Source organism: Lolium perenne, chromosome 4 (genome assembly GCF_019359855.2).
Source record: "Lolium perenne isolate Kyuss_39 chromosome 4, Kyuss_2.0, whole genome shotgun sequence".
Lineage (NCBI taxonomy): Eukaryota > Viridiplantae > Streptophyta > Magnoliopsida > Poales > Poaceae > Lolium > Lolium perenne.
In genome coordinates, this window is record NC_067247.2 from 196,683,785 (window position 1) to 196,701,580 (window position 17,796).

General features: G+C 43.1%; 1 protein-coding gene across 1 annotated transcript; it reads left to right on the top strand.

Annotated features, from left to right (window-relative positions):
• The first annotated feature begins 4,329 nt into the window (after positions 1 to 4,329).
• Positions 4,330 to 4,914, top strand: LOC127347578 (zinc finger A20 and AN1 domain-containing stress-associated protein 6-like). Its single transcript, XM_051373746.1, has one exon. The coding sequence runs from the start codon at positions 4,330 to 4,332 to the stop codon at positions 4,912 to 4,914; it is 585 nt and encodes a 194-aa protein (XP_051229706.1).
• The last annotated feature ends 12,882 nt before the right edge of the window (positions 4,915 to 17,796 follow it).

Here is a 17,796-nt window from a genome sequence, read left to right on the forward strand (position 1 = left end):
GGAGCAATGCATTAACACTCCATGAACAGTTGAACACATAATATCCTCAAACTACCACATATCCCCCTTGTTTTCCCTAATTGTCACTTCAGGGTTCGTAGGTTCAACATAATAATAGTCAATACATTTTGAAGATAAATACCAAACTCAAATATATGATGGGGAAATAGGAATTCATTACTGAGATCATGTCACTCAGGCCCTAGTAACAAACATTAAGCCTAACAAAGTGCATCAACGCCATACAAAAGTATTCTCAAGAGAAACCCCCTCAAATCTCAATACATATGACTTATTACATGATCAATCTCATCCAATCCCCATCCACCTCACAAGCCTACATGAGACTACTCACACATGGTGATGGAGAAGGAGCACATGGTTGATGGAGATGTTGTTGATGACAATGGTGATGAAGATGGTGACGAAATCCCCCTCTCCAGCGTGGAGTGCAGGACCAATCTAATCCATGAAACGAAGATCGTGGTGGTGGCGGAGCTTTGTATCACGAATAGTTCCGTTCCCTGGTAGGTTAAAATTTTGGCATATATAAGGAGGTACGCGAAAGAAGGAGGCGATGCAATGCTCCAATGGCCCAAACACCTGGGTGGCATGGCGTAGGTATGGGGCCATGCCACCTGGTGCCTTTTTCCCTCATGGCCCCACTTGTGTTGTTTAAAAGCCCATCGTCCTTATTCTGATGAAAATTTTGTGTAGTATTTTCCCCCGAATTTATTTCCTGCAAAAACAGGTAGAAAGAAGACTTTCCTAAAAACAACGCCAGATTCAGTAGTTTTTGTTCGTATGGTAAGATTACGGTGCAAAACATTGAGTAAAGTACTTGGAAAAGTAGATGCATTTTGGATGCATCACCGCTCTGATTAGATTTTGAAGTAGCTCAGCCTTGCCATATTATGTCATGCTAATCAACATTTGATATTGCCGGTAGAAACAACTTCAACCCTAATTGTGATGCTGGGATTTCGATTCTGCTTAATTTGGATAAGTTGCATGACATCATCCTTGGCATGTCATTCATGCCTCGATACGCTCATGCTAATTCTTTCTCTGTAGTAGTAAGATTTGCATTCGTTATGTGTTCCAATATTTATTCGCCGTAGTGGTGATGTGAGATACGCCAAGTTCTTTTGCAGTTTTTCAAGGCAAGCCATCTCTCTTCACCTATTTTACATTTTTCTCTCGCTCTTATTTCTACCACTATGTTGTGATTCTTTATCGAGTCATGTGCCATATTCCACTTGTTTACCCTAATAAGCATGTATATCGTTTCCGTACCTATAGTCGTTGTTTTGTTGTTTGGCAAGCCTTGCGAGTCGTAGCAAATGTTTAGGGATGTTGTTTATCTCGATATATGTCCGGGATATGTTTTGGTTGTTACATGTCTCATCTATGGATAATGTTGGTGAAGTTAATCATGATAAGTTATTAAAACTAAAATTTGACGATGGATAACTTAATAAGTGGCATCGGTGGGCAACTTTGCACAATCATTGGATCTTTGTCTCGCTTATGTTCCTTAAGACCCGAGTTCTTGTTATTTGTTCCGAGATTGAGCGCTCTACCCGTGTGTGAGGGAGTGGGACCCCCATCACCCACTACCTTTTATCGAGTTTGTTTATCTGGGACCAGAAGCTGGTTTTATTTGGGCATGCATGTTTATATAATGTTGCCTCCGGGTATTTACTTATTGTTGCCTACGGGTGTTCATATTATGTAATGTACCTCGTGGGACGTTTAGAGAAGTTGTTAATGCCCGCCTAGCCCCTGTCGCAAACCTCTGGGTCCGTATCGGAGTACGGCCGAACTTCTTCGCGGGTAGCTTAGTAGGGTGGACCCCTTAAACTTGTTTGTAGAACCGGGATAGTTCTTGTCCTGAGACTCCACTCTAGCTAAGTGGGTTCAAGCGTGCGTATGGTTATATTTGGGCAACCCCTGCAGGGTGTACCATCTTATCGATAAGCCGTGTCCGCAGTTATGCACGAACTTGGAGCATGTATGGCTTGATCATAGAACAACTTACACATTTATATTGTTGCTAATAATTTTATAATAACTAGCTTAGTAAAATAGCATTACTACAACCAATATCCGGGTAAAAATTGTCCACCGTGGAATGCCTTTTACATTGCTTCTTAACTATGAGTGAAGGGGATATGTTTATTTGGTTGGGTTATGTTTCTGTAGTATCTAGCTGTTATCTTTATGCGCTCTCTTATCTTATTTGAGTAGGCGGATGTTGTAGCGTGTCTCTATTGGTTTACTACAATCTTTGCCGCTTAACTCCACTATAGAGCTATGCAATATATAGCCGCCGAGCAAAGCCGTTCTAGTCTCGCTTAGTATAAGTCAGAGTTCGTTCCTTGGTACTTACGCTCTGCTTTTCTCCCTCTTTTGTCTTCTCCCCCTTTGTCGGCAACCGTTGGCCCGATTCTTTTGGATAGGTTTGAGATCGACGAAGTTAGCAAGGTTACCCTTCCATCTTGGCCTTGGGAGGGTTATAGACACCATTGTTTATCTTCATTACTCTTAGTCCAATTTGTACTCTTCTCCGTAATTGGGCATATTTGATTTTCTATATGATTTGGATCTTTGTATTGTATATTTGTAATTTTGACTCGTCAGATTCGTTGCTGTAAATATATGTTCTGTTGTGGGTTTCTTCGTGAACTTGTTGTAACGATACTACATTTTGAAGAATTCACCTTTATCGCGTGCATGTTTCAACGTGTACGTGTTGTTGGTGGGCCTCTCTATAATTGATACTATGTGGATTCTGGCGGGAACGCAGGAATCAATATCGTACCAGTTTTGGAGCGTCACAAAATGGTATTAGAGCCAGGTTGTCGATACCCCACTGGTACTCTGCTTGTAGGTTAACCTTGCAAACTAATGTTGTTGTGTCTAGTGTCAAAAACTATTTTCTGAAAATTCGTTAGATAGTTCCGATTAGCTCTGACTTTTATTCTTACCTATATTCGTTCTCCTCTTACATTTGCACGTGTTCTGAGTCCCCTTTCTTATATGAGTTTTCTGAGTCTTACGCTTGCACGTAGGTTGGATGACCTTTGCCTTTAACTGAATAGGACCGATCTTTGAAGAATTCCACCGGAGGTGCCTCATCATCGACGTAAGCAACGACCTCTTGATGGTGATGTAGACCGTATCAGCATGGAGCAAGAAATATAGTTCTCTGTAGCGGAACTTTTGTTTTATTGTAATTTTGTTGTTGTGTGCATCTATAATACCGCTAGGGCAATGCATTGTTACAGAGGGTGCTATCTTCACGATATTAATATGGTGTTTATCGAAAATAATATACATGCATGTGCGTTGGACATAAAATACATGTGTGATCTCAGTACATGTGCATGTATATTGAATTGGCAAAGAGAAAAAACACAGATGACGTGGTAATAAAAACCGGCCCAAGCATGTCAAACGGTGAAAGGGGTGTATTAAGAACGGTGTTTAGAGCTTAGGGTTGATACTTGAATCAAATGAGAGTTTTGGGTTGTAAACTAGACTTTGAGACTTTAGGGCGGTCAACTGGACTTCTCTCTAGATATCTATCACCCACTTTTAGAGGTAGTGTTGGGCTGCGGGTGTTGTGTGCTGAGATCTCGCCAAAAAAGGGTTTCCATCGAGAAAATTTTCTACCAGACTAAATATATCTGCATTTATGTATTTTTCTTAAATTTAAAGGTTTTCGATAAAGCTGGGACATATTTATAAACTCATTTAACAACTCTCGGGCGTTATTATGGCGGCTATTGCTAGTATTTTTGAAAACCGGTAATGTTGGTAACCACCGATATTTCTTTGTAATTAACCGAGATAAAAAAAAAAGTTCGTTGTGTGTGGCCCAAAGGCTGGGCCTGGCGTGCATACGTGTCATAAGATGAGTGAATTTCATAAAATCCCCCAAAGCACTGACAGTGTGGAAGTCGGATTGCAACAAACTCAACGAGCGTAATCTGATTTACAGCCGGTATACTTAATGGACCGATAAGCTTACAACTTTGGCTACCGTCGGAAGAACCAGCGAAGCAAACAGAAAATAAGCTAAGCGCAGAGCTCCCCCGTTACCGTGTCCGATATAAACTCGAAACTGGAGTCCTACTATGAACCGGTGCGTACGGCAGCTGGAGAGCGTGGTACAATCGGACTGCCGGCCGATTCGATCCCGACTGTAAGAGGACATTGGTGGGTTCGGCATATAAAATGCTCACCAATGCAGATGGCATGGAACACCAAGGAACGCCCGAGCGAAATCTGAGAGTTGACGCAGATAGCGAACCCTCGATCAAGATGAGCGGCGCGGCACTATGCGCGAACAGCTGCGGCTTCTTCGGCAGTCCAACGACCGACAACCTCTGCTCCATGTGCTACAAGCGGCAGCAGAAGCTCGAAGCCATGGCCTTCGATGAAACCGTCATGTCCGGGCTCGCGCCGCTGAAGCTGACAACAGACACCGGAGGCCAGGAGCAGACGCGCGAGGAAACGAGCCTGTGCCCCAACGCCTGTGGCTTTTTCGGCAGCACGGCGACCGGCAACCTCTGCTCCAAGTGCTATAGCAGCTGCAAGCAGCGCCGCGATGCGGTGGCCTTCGATGAAGCTGTCATGTCCGGCCTCGCGCCGCTCAAGTTGAGGAAGGCGCAGCTTTATACCGGAGGTGAGGAGGAGACGACGCCCGAGGAAACCAAGAACCGGTGCGTGGAGTGCCGGAAGAAGCTGGGGCTGCTAGGCTTCACGTGCCGCTGCGGTGGCACATACTGCGGCAGGCACCGCCATGACGGCGGCCACGAGTGCTGGTTCGACTACAAAGCGGCCGGCCGGAAGCAAATCGCGTCCCAGAACCCGCTTGTCGTGGCGCCCAAGGTCACGAGGATTTGAAGGAGTTCCATCGTATTCGTGCCTCAAGTTTCTCGCAACACCACTACTAGCTAGTCTTCCATACAGTATGCACGCGTGAGTCTTCCTTGACCTTTGTCTCTCTAGGTTCTGCACTTACTCTCCAAGATATCTAGTGCTCTTTGAATCTTTGTCAGGCATGAGTAATTTTACCAGAGTGTTAGCACAGTCTCCACCTAGGCAGTCGAGCGCCGTGTTACGAACCGTATCACGACGTTCACTAGATCCCTAACTGGTCCTAAACCAAAGGGTTTAAGTAAATAAAGGGTCTTTTCAACAACAACAAAAAAGTCAAGCAGATGATTGAGCAAAATCTCCATAAAAAAAAAACTGCAATGCTGGTACGAGAAGGAGCGTAAAAACGCACTCGCGGCAAAAACGAAAACACCCGTTTACTACCCAGTTTGTAGCAGAAAAAGGGAATAGAAATGAACGAGTGATTCACGCGTAGCCATGCCAGCTGAACTTAGTGTCCAGAGACTGTGCTACATGTTCTGTAAAATTAATCTTGACTGACTTGGATTCTTTGAGCATTGGGTTCTTGAGCTGAAGTTTGCAGTTTCTGATGAGTGCCATGGGTCACTGAGCTCCTGCGTATGTGCTGCTGAAGCCTACGCCTAGACTAAGAAAGTCAGTCGATGTATCGAGTCCAAGTCCAAATGTAATCAGAATCAGATATGTTTGGAATTTATTGTCCTGAAATTGGGCATTTCGAGCAACTTTTCGCTATTATCTTATCTTCTTTTTTGCTCTGAGTTGGAATGTTGTAATTTGTGAATCGATGGTTGTTATCCAGTGCATTCACCTCTACTATCCCAAGGATACAAATATTTCGTTTTTGGGAAAGTGAGATAGGTGAGAGGATGGAAACGGTAAAGTGTTAGCAAAATATTGGAGATGCCTGTTGATGCAACATGAGGCTTTCAGGCAAGTAGTAATAGGCAGGATCTTATTTCTCTGCCAAGATTTCCGGAATATCGCTAGAAACCGGTTTTTTCGGTGCCCGCCGGTATAAAATTATACCGGCCGCTATTTACCGTAATTCTTATAATTTTCTCAAATTTAAGTAATTTTGATAAATTTTGGAAAAAAATAAAGTACTTTGATCGAGGCCACTGGCATTTTTTTTGGAGAATGAGGAAAAAAAACCTTGGTAAGTGGTTGTATATGGCAAACTATGGACTTCAGCCCAACTGTGTTTGAGCTACATGGTTACATGAGTACTTTGATCTCAGCAATGAAGATGTGAACATCGACAAAGGTCCATGATTTTCCTTTGGAACCAATTTTGGATGAAGATGTTCTTGAATTATCTTAGGTTCATGAAGTGAAACAACCATAAAGTACATATCAAAGATTGTTTAATTTAAAATTAGGAACAATAGACTGCTCATATGGATTTGAAAGATATATGACCTTTTATCTCAAAACAATTCTTTTCATTTTTCAACGTTGGTCCAAATTTAGGTATCATCTAGTATTTTCTTGATATATTGTGTTACTAATTGTATTATGGTTGAATCTAAGCTAATTGTGGACCTTGCATTATGGGCTACTCTACTTTGCCGATACGATCCACAAATCTTTTAATCGCCATTGCTTCTCGGGTGTACTCCTCATATAAATTTGGCATCTCATGATTCATCAGTTTATCCATAGTAAATTCATCATATGGCCTAGACAAAAGATCCAAAATAGTTGCAGATAGTTTAGCCAAACTATACTAAGTGGGGTTCAAAGTTCAAACCCTCTTATGATTAGTTTTATAATTAGGTCCAGTAGAAGAATGCACTAATCATCAAAGTGTAGTGTAATGGGTTTTACATCCGAAATGTAATGGAATTTTCTCTTACTGAAATCAAAATTACTATGTGAATGAAGGAATATATTACTTGCTTATGATAATTTTGATAATGATTTATTTAGAGCCGTGAAAGATCTACCAAAGACGGTACAATTTATGCTCCCCAAAAGCACGTGTGTGCAATTTTGGAACACAGTTATTCATGGCAGTTTTTTTTGCCGCCTAAGAAAGATTGTGGCAATTAAACGTGTGCATCGGCATTTATAATCACCAGGGTCCACTGGATTGTTATAAGGATCTTGAGCCAAATCCCCAACTTGGGATAATTCAAAACCCTATGATCCACTTCCTAGACAAGAACCGCAGGAAGCCGAGCTGGCTCGTATACCGCTGATATGCTAGCGAGGTCGGAAGATTGAACCACCATTTCGACAAAGCCTCCTTTTCTTGGTTTTTCTTTCTTGACACGCTGATAGACTGGCCCCACTCATTAGCCTCTAAGGCTAACTCTAGCCTCGATCAAAATTGTTTGGACTTTTGATGAAACCCTAAAAATGAACAAAACACCTTAAGTTTTAGAGAAAGTAAAACTTGTTCAGCTCTAGGTCAAATTTCACAAATGATGACCCCCGCATTCACTATCAAAATGGACCTTGGTCGTTTCTTTCTCCCGTCTACAGTTGAGAGAGGCGGCTTTGTGAGCACACCCGGTCTTCCCACCTCGATCACTAGTGATTCGTGGATTCCTCTGCCTCCGACGGCCGCTCCAGCGGCGGGAGGTTGTAGAATCCACGGATCCCGGCTTGTATATAGCGTAGGGTACTGGCCAGCGACATCTTGGAGGCAGTGGAGCTATCTGTGTGGGGTTTGGTGTCGGCGTGTTTCCCCTCCGACGACGGCGCTCTACGGAGCTTCTTCGTCACGCGCTCGACTTCCCCGAGCTTGGAAGGTCTACGGATCTGGCAAGCTCGTCGTGCCCTGTACGAATTTGGATAGGCGGCGTATCTGGTGTTTGAAGATGAAGATGAAGGTGATATCGCGATGCTTCGCGTAAACGGCGACGTTTCCAGGTGTAGGATCTATGGATCCAGTGTTCGGCAACTTCCTGGCTGCGATGGGGCTGGCTCCGATCTAAGGTGAGTTGAGGAGCAGCGGTAACTGCGCGCCACCAACTCCTCTTCTGCGTCGGTGCCGATAGGATCTAGCGGGACTTCTTTGTAATTTTACCCTTTCTCTAGATCTTTCGTGATGAGGACATCCCATCTCTTGATACAACCGCTGTACCTACAGCTACACAAATACAAGGACCAATCACTCGAGCTCGTGCCAAACAACTTAACTATCAGGTACTTTCGTTTCTTGGAACTATTTCTCACATACATGAGAATATGATGCTGCCTAACTCAGATATGTTTGTTACTCTTAGGAATGATGGACCAAGCATGGATGAGGAGGACAAGCATTGGAGCATGATCACGCATGGAGGAGATGGCAGCAAGCGTTTGAGGATTGAAGAGACGCCGCAAGTGGAGATTTCAGAACTTTGAAGCCACCATAAGAAGAGATGAAGACATGGACGAAATATAGAGTTTCCCACTTCATAATTTCGTCCATAGCATGTTATGGTGCTGCGTCACCTTTAGTTTTGGGCCAGGCCCATGTCATTTTCGCAGGAATTAAGTCAGCCACTTTTTAGAGTCCGTATTGAAGAGGGAAAGGCCTTCTAGGGTTTGGTTCGGCCACCATACGTATGGCTGGTTGAAATCCCACCTTTTCCTCCTTTAAATACCCCCATAGCCATCACGTTTAGACTCGGGTTTTGATTAGATTAAAAGTTAGTCATTGCTGCAACTCTCGTGTACTTCTTTTGAGGCCAACGCCCAGAACAAGACCGACTATTCGGAATCCCACCTTATTCAATAAAGCTTTCATCTTTCATCCGCAATATTCTGATTGCATCATTAGTTCTTACTTGTTCTCGATTTCAGGTAGGAATTAAGACCCTCGCTGGTCAGGCTGATTGCACATCCGCAAGATCAGTAACTCCTGGAGATTGTCCTAGCGATTGCATTGGCGCACGAGCTTTGCACGTGTAGTCGGATCGTCAAGCACGAACTCCACCAACAAATCGATCTATCCACGTCTCATCGAAAGATCGGCCACCTTTGCCCTATCAAGTGGTATCAGATTTCAGGTTGCTCGGTGAGATTTTACAGTTTTCGTAGTGTAGATTGCATCTGTCATCATACCCATAAACCACGAAAAAGCCAAAAAAACATACTGTTAGGGTTTAGATTCATATCGACCCATAAACCCCCTGCCACACCTTGCATTGTCTTTTCAGTTTTGCATAGTTGAATTTTTGTCTGCATCTTCGTGTCGCGTTGCTGGTCTTAGCGTCTAGTTCCTTTAGAGTTTCGAGTTCTGGTCATATTAGTCACGCCGCCGCCGCCCACTCGCACCATACGCAGATCACCGCCTTATACACCCACCAGATACTTCCGCCACCACCATATACACCCACCATATACTTCTGCCACTGCCAGATACACCTACCATATACTTCCGCCACTTCCATATACATCCACCAGATCGTTTCCGCCACAGACATATACATCTGCCATATACCCTGTTTCCTACCGCGACACAGATTCGAGTTGTTTCTCTGCCGCGACAGAGTCCATGTAGAATTAGGTTTTATTGTTTTTCCTCCTTAGCTGTTGCCTTCTAATTTCGTCCGTGCTGTAGAAAAAAAATTCCCGTGAGTTAAGTTTCGGCCGCTGCTTGTGACGGTAAAGCACTCGTCCGTTGGGAACCCCAAGAGGAAGGTATGATGCGTACAGCAGCGAGTTTTCCCTCAGTAAGAAACCAAGGTTATCGAACCAGTAGGAGTCAAGAAGCACGTTGAAGGTTGATGGTGGCGGAGTGTAGTGCGGCGCAACACCAGGGATTCCGGCGCCAACGTGGAACCTGCACAACACAACCAAAATACTTTGCCCCAACTTAACAGTGAGGTTGTCAATCTCACCGGCTTGCTGTAACAAAGGATTAGATGTATAGTGTGGATGATGATGTTTGCAAAGAATAGTAAGAACAATGTTTGCAGTAGATTGTATTCGATGTAAAGAATGGACCGGGATCCACAGTTCACTAGTGGTGTCTCTCCAATAAGAAATAGCATGTTGGGTGAATAAATTACAGTTGGGCAATTGACAAATAAAGATGGCATGACAATGCACATACATATTATGATGAGTAGTGTGAAATTCAATTGGGCATTACGACAAAGTACATGGACCGCTATCCAGCATGCATCTATGCCTAAAAAGTCCACCTTCGGGTTAGCATCCGCACCCCTTCCAGTATTAAGTTGCAAACAACAGACAATTGCATTAAGTATGGTGCGTAATGTAGTCAACACAAATATCCTTAGACAAAGCATTGATGTTTTATCCCTAGTGGCAACAACACATCCACAATCTTAGAACTTTCTGTCACTGTCCCAGATTTAATGGAGGCATGAACCCACTATCGAGCATAAATACTCCCTCTTGGAGTTACAAGTATCAACTTGGCCAGAGCCTCTACTAGCAACGGAGAGCATGCAAGATCATAAACAACACATAGATGATAGATTGATAATCAACATAACATAGTATTCCATATTCATCGGATCCCAACAAACGCAACATGTAGCATTACAAATAGATGATCTTGATCATGTTAGGCAGCTCACAAGATCGAACAATGATAGCACATGAGGAGAAGACAACCATCTAGCTACTGCTATGGACCCATAGTCCAGGGGTGAACTACTCACACATCACTCCGGAGGCGATCATGGCGATGAAGAGTCCTCCGGGAGATGATTCCCCTCTCCGGCAGGGTGCCGAAGGCGATCTCCTGAATCCCCCGAGATGGGATTGGCGGCGGCGGCGTCTCTGGAAGGTTTTCCGTATCGTGGCTCTCAGTACTGGGATATTCGTGATGAAGGCTTTAAGTAGGCGGAAGGGTAGGTCAGGGGGCGACGCGAGGGCCCCACACGCCAGGGCCGCGCGGCCAAGGGCTGGGCCGCGCCGCCCTGTTGTGTCGGCGCCTCGTCGCCCCACTTCGTATCACTTTCGGGCTTCTGGAAACTTCGTGGAAAAATAAGACCCTGGGCGTTGATTTCGTCCAATTCCGAGAATATTTCCTTTGTAGGATTTCTGAAACCAAAAACAGCAGAAAACAGCAACTGGCTCTTCGGCATCTTGTAAATAGGTTAGTGCCGGAAAATGCATAAATATGACATAAAGTATGTATAAAACATGTGAGTATCATCAATAAAGTAGCATGGAACATAAGAAATTATAGATACGTTTGAGACGTATCAAGCATCCCCAAGCTTAGTTCCTACTCGTCCTCGAGTAGGTAAACGATAACAAAGATAATTTCTGAAGTGACATGCTATCATAATCTTGATCAATACTATTGTAAGCATATGTAATGAATGCAGCGATTCGAAGCAATGGTAAAGACAATGGTTAAACAACTGAATCATATAGCAAAGACTTTTCATGAATAGTACTTTCAAGACAAGCATCAATAAGTCTTGCATAAGAGTTAACTCATAAAGCAATAGATTCAAAGTAAAGGCATTGAAGCAGCACAAAGGAAGATTTAAGTTTCAGCGGTTGCTTTCAACTTCAACATGCTTATCTCATGGATAATTGTCAATACAAAGTAATATGATGAATGCAAATATGCAAGTATGTAGGAATCAATGCACAGTTAACACAAGTGTTTGCTTCTAAGATAGAAAGAAGTAGGTAAACTGACTCAACATAAAAGTAGAAGAAAGGCCCTTTGAAGAGGGAAGCATGGATTGCTATTTTTGTGCTAGAGCTTTTATTTTGAAAACATAGAGAGAGCATAAAAGTAAAGTTTTGAGAGGTGTTTGTTGTTGTCAACGAATGGTAGTGGGCACTCTAACCCCCTTGCCAGACAGACTTTCAAAGAGCGGCTCCCATGAAATTTTTTTATTTTTGGGTGACACTCCTTCCAACCTTGCTTTCACAAACCATGGCTAACCGAATCCTCGGGTGCCTTCCAACAATCTCATACTATGAAGGAGTGTCTTTTATTTTAGTTTTATTTAGATGACACTCCTCCCCACCTTTGCTTTCTCAAGCCATGGCTAACCGAATCCTCGGGTGCCGTCCAACAATCACATACCATGGAGGAGTGTCTATTTGTAAAATTATGAAAGTTAATTAATTGGGGCTGGGAACCCCATTGCCAGCTCTTTTTGCAAAATTATTGGATAAGCGGATGAAGCCACTAGTCCATTGGTGAAAGTTGCCCAACAAGATTGAAAGATAAACACCACATACTTCCTCATGAGCTATAAAACATTGACACAAATAAGAGGTAATAACTTTTGAATTGTTTAAAGGTAGCACTCAAGCAATTTACTTTGGAATGGCAGAAAATATCATGTAGTAGGTAGGTATGGTGGACACAAATGGCATAGTTTTTGGCTCAAGGATTTTGGATGCATGAGAAGTAATCCCTCTCAATACAAGGCTTAGGCTAGCAAGGTTGTTTGAAGCAAACACAAGTATGAACCGGTACATCAAAACTTACATAAGAATATATTGCAAGCATTATAAGACTCTACACTGTCTTTCTTGTTGTTCAAACCCTTACTAGAAAATATCTAGACTTTAGAGAGACCAATCATGCAAACCAAATTTTAGCAAGCTCTATGTATTTCTTCACTAATAGGTGCAAAGTACATGATGCAAGAGCTTAAACATGATCTATATGAGCACAACAATTGCCAAGTATCAAGTTATTCAAGACATTATACCATTTACCACATGTAGCATTTTCTGTTTCCAACCATATAACAATTAACGAAGCAGTTTCAACCTTCGCCATGAACATTAAGAATAAATCTAAGAACATATGTGTTCATATGCAACAGCAGAGCGTGTCTCTCTCCCAAACAATGAATGCTACGATCCAATTTATTCAAACAAAACAAAAACAAGAACATAAAGACTCTCCAAGTAAAGCACATAAGATGTGACGGAATAAAAATATAGTTTCACTAGAGGTGACCTGATAATTTGTCGATGAAGAAGGGGATGCCTTGGGCATCCCCAAGCTTAGATGCTTGAGTCTTCTTGAAATATGCAGGGATGAACCACGGGGGCATCCCCAAGCTTAGAGCTTTCACTCTCCTTGATCATATTGTATCATCCTCCTCTCTTGATCCTTGAAAACTTCCTCCACACCAAACTCAAAACAAACTCGTTAGAGGGTTAGTGCATAATCAAAAATTCACATGTTCAGAGGTGACATAATCATTATTAACACTTCTGGACATTGCACAAAGCTACTGAAAGTTAATGGAATAAAAAAATCCATCAAACATAGCAAAACAGGCAATGCGAAATAAAAGGCAGAATCTATCAAAACAGAATAGTCCGTAAAGACGAATTTTTCTGGGGCACTTAACTTGCTCAGATGAAAATGCTCAAATTGAATGAAAGTTGCGTACATATCTGAGGATTACTCACGTAAATTGGCAGATTTTTCTGAGTTACCTACAGAGAATACTACTCAAATTCGTGACAGCAAGAAATCTGTTTCTGTGCAGTAATCCAAATCTGGTATGAACCTTACTATCAAAGACTTTACTTGGCACAACAATGCAATAAAATAAAGATAATAAGAGGTTGCTACAGTAGTAACAACTTCCAAGACTCAAATATAAAATAAAAGTGCAGAAGCAAAATCATGGGTTGTCTCCCATAAGCGCTTTTCTTTAACGCCTTTCAGCTAGGCGCAGAAAGTGTGAATCAAGTATTATCAAGGGATGAAGCATCAACATCATAATTTTCACAACTTTTCACAATAGGTAACTTAGATGCTCCATTATCTATAGTGGTATTAAGGGCTTTGTCAATTTTAGGCCTATAATAGTTTTTTGGTTTAGGCACCTTAGAGACATACATGAACTTTTGCTCCTTACCCACATAAGCTTTCTCCTTAAACTTAATAGAAGAAAAAGTTGAACCCAAGGTTCCCATAGCTTCTTCAAGTTCACTAATCCTATGGGTTTGATTATCATGAATAACACAAGCTTCTAAGATGGCAATTCTCTCATTAATTCCACCTAGAGATTTATCAAGTTTATCAGTGCTATTAAGTAATACTCCCAATCTAGACTCAATACTTGGAAGATTTTGCTCTATGGTCTCCAACTTTTTCATGACATCTTCAAGGGAGATTTCAATTTTAACTTCATTAACAGGTGGTATTCCAAATAGACTCTCGATAATGCAACTAGCTTCTAAAGCAGGAGTGCCTAGGAAATTACCTCCCGCGAGACAATCAAGAACATACCTATTTCAGCTAGAGATACCAACATAAAAATTCCTGAGTAGGATAGTAGTGGAGTGTTTCTTAGTGCACCTATTATGAGCATCACTAATTCTATACCAAGCATCTTTTAAACATTCTCCCCCTTATTGCTTAAACGAACGAACTTCAACTTCTGGATTACTCATTTTAGCAATAGTAAATAAAGCAAACTAGATAAAGTAAATGCAAGTAACTAATTTTTTTGTATTTTTAATATAGAGAACGCAAACAAGATAGTAAATAAAGTAAAGCAAGTAAAAAATTTTTTTGTATTTTTGATAATAAGCAAACAAAGCAGTAAATAAAAATAAAGCAAGACAAAAACAAAGTAAAGAGATTGGAAGTGGAGACTCCCCTTGCAGCGTGTCTTGATCTCCCCGGCAACGGGGCCAGAAAAAGCGCTGCTTGTGACGGTAAAGCACTCGTCCATTGGGAACCCCAAGAGGAAGGTATGACGCGTACAACAGCGAGTTTTCCCTCAGCAAGAAACCAAGGTTATCGAACCACTAGGAGTCAAGAAGCACGTTGAAGGTTGATGGTGGCGGAGTGTAGTGCGGCGCAACACCAGGGATTCCGGCGCCAAAGATGGCATGATAATGCACATACATATTATGATGAGTAGTGTGAAATTCAATTGGGCATTACGACAAAGTACATAGACCGCTATCCATCATGCATCTATGCCTAAAAAGTCACCTTCGGGTTAGCATCCGCACCCCTTCCAGTATTAAGTTGCAAACAACAGACAATTGCATTAAGTATGGTGCGTAATGTAATCAACACAAATATCCTTAGACAAAGCATTGATGTTTTATCCCTAGTGGCAACAGCACATCCACAACCTTAGAACTTTCTCACATCGTCCTGCATTTAGTGGAGGCATGAACCCACTATCGAGCATAAATACTCCCTTTTGGAGTTACAAGTATCAACTTGGCCAGAGCCTCTACTAGCAATGGAGAGCATGCAAGATCATAAACAACACATAGATGATAGATTGATAATCAACATAACATAGTATTCCATATTCATCGGATCCCAACAAACGCAACATGTAGCATTACAAATAGATGATCTTGATCATGTTAGGCAGCTCACAAGATCGAACAATGATAGCACATGAGGAGAAGACAACCATCTAGCTACTGCTATGGACCCATAGTCCAGGGGTGAAATACTCACACATCACTCCGGAGGCGATCATGGCGATGAAGAGTCCTCCGGGAGATGATTCCCCTCTCCGGCAGGGTGCCGAAGGTGATCTCCTGGATCCCCCGAGATGGGATTGGCGGCGGCGGCGTCTCTGGAAGGTTTTCCGTATCGTGGCTCTCGGTACTGGGATATTCGCGATGAAGGCTTTAAGTAGGCGGAAGGGTAGGTCAGGGGGCGACGCGAGGGCCCCACACGCCAGGGCTGCGCGGCCAAGGGCTGGGCCGCGCCGCCCTGTTGTGTCGGCGCCTCGTCGCCCCACTTCGTATCACTTTCGGTCTTCTGGAAACTTCGTGGAAAAATAAGACCCTGGGCGTTGATTTCGTCCAATTCCGAGAATATTTCCTTTGTAGGATTTCTGAAACCAAAAACAGAAAAACAAGAATCGGCTCTTCGGCATCTTGTAAATAGATTAGTGCCGGAAAATGCATAAATATGACATAAAGTATGTATAAAACATGTGAGTATCATCAATAAAGTAGCATGGAACATAAGAAATTATAGATACGTTTGAGACGTATCAGCTGCCGGTAAAAAATTGTGAAGGAGAGCGAAAAAATAAAGTCTGGAAACGCCTCCGAAAAAAATTTCTGGCTACATTGGTTTTTCACTTTGGCGATCATTTTTCGCCACTGGTCGTTATAGCGACATTTTTTTGGCGCCTGCGCGCTTTCCGGAGCACTTCCGAAATTTCGACAAATTTTTTTCTGAGGCTATATTGTTTTTAGACCTCGGGGATCAGTTTGAGACACTTGCCATCATAGTGATTTTTCGCACATCGGGTCGCCACATCATCGCCACCTCATCACTGCTGGTGGCTTGTGTGCCGCGCCGTGACCTCGTTAGTGTTCTAGACTCGCGTCTGTAGTACGGTCTAACCTAGGACCAGCACAGTACCGTCGTTGAGCATACCTTCAATATTGCATTGCTGTTTTGACAATTGCTGTTTTGCTACCATATAAGCCATCCTACAGCTCTACATATTGTCTCCACGTGCACTGTGTCGACACCTGGTAATCGCTTTGGCAATCTTTGGAGACGCTGATCCTTGTTGGTTACCGTATCGCCTTCCTCCTGTTTGGTAAGAACTTGTAAGAGCTTTGTATTTTGCTTGACGAATTGCGCGTGAACCACCATATTCCGTAGTTTGTAGGCATATACATTTGTGCTTTTTGTGTACTAACCATGTCAGGACCTGTTGATCCGGCCGCTGTTGACCCGGCCATGATGATTAGTGAGGCGTTGCATGCTCACTTCACCCACCTTTTGGGAGGGCATGCACGCGACACCGATGCGCGCATTGGTGACGTGGATGCCAAACTCACTGACGCGCTGGACAAGCTGGATGGCCTCGAGGCAGCTTTCAACTCCAAGCTCGACGCCAAGTTCCAGGAGCTTTTGACTCGGTTGCCGCCACCTCGCGACAACGGGCGACGACGCGCACGCCGCGTTCCTCGTGCCGATGTGCCTGCGGGTACCGCTCCTGCGGCAGCAGGCCGCACCTGACGCGCCTTCTGGTGAAGGATATGAAGATTATGAAGGGGATGAGGACGAGCTGGTAGATGAGAACGTGCTGGACTACGAGGAAGTCGAACAACCTGCACCTGGTCATCCACGCCAACTGAACCGCAACGCTCGCCCACCTCCACGGCTGGTACGTGATGATGATCATGTTGCTAAACTTAAATTGAATATTCCGCCATTTGAGGGTAGATATAATCCTGATGCATATCTTACATGGAAATTGGAAGTAGAACAACGCTTTGCATGTTTAAAATACCCTGATCACTTGCGTGTTAGTGCTGCTACTTGTGAATTCAAAGATTTTGCTTCTATTTGGTGGTCTGAATATTGTAGAGCTCATCCAGCAAATATTCCTACTACTTGGATTGGTTTAAAACTTGTCATGCGTACTCGTTTTGTTCCTCCACATTATCAACGTGATTTGCTGAAAAAATTGTCTCGCTTAGAACAAGGAAAAAATTATGTAGAAGACTATTATCAAGAATTGCAAACTGGCATGATTCGTTGTGGTATTGTAGAGGATAATGAGGCTATGCTTGCATGTTTCTTTGGTGGTTTGAATAAAGAGATTCAGCATATTTTAGATTATAAGGAGTACAACACTATTACTCGCTTGTTTCATCTTGCTTTCAAAGCTGAACGTGAAGTGCAGGATCGTCAACCACAATGGAGAAGAGCTAATATTTCTGCAGGTCGTACATCGTCGTGGTCTCCGCGACAATCAGCGCCACCATCTCGTGGGACTACACCAGCACCTACTACCTCCAAGTACACCGCGCCTGCATCACGAGCGCCACCTGCTGCTACTCCACCACCATCTTCTGGTCCTCCTCGGAGTTCATCTTCCATGGCCTCCACGGGGAAGACGCGCGACATTCAATGTCGCAAATGCTTGGGATTTGGTCACATAGAGA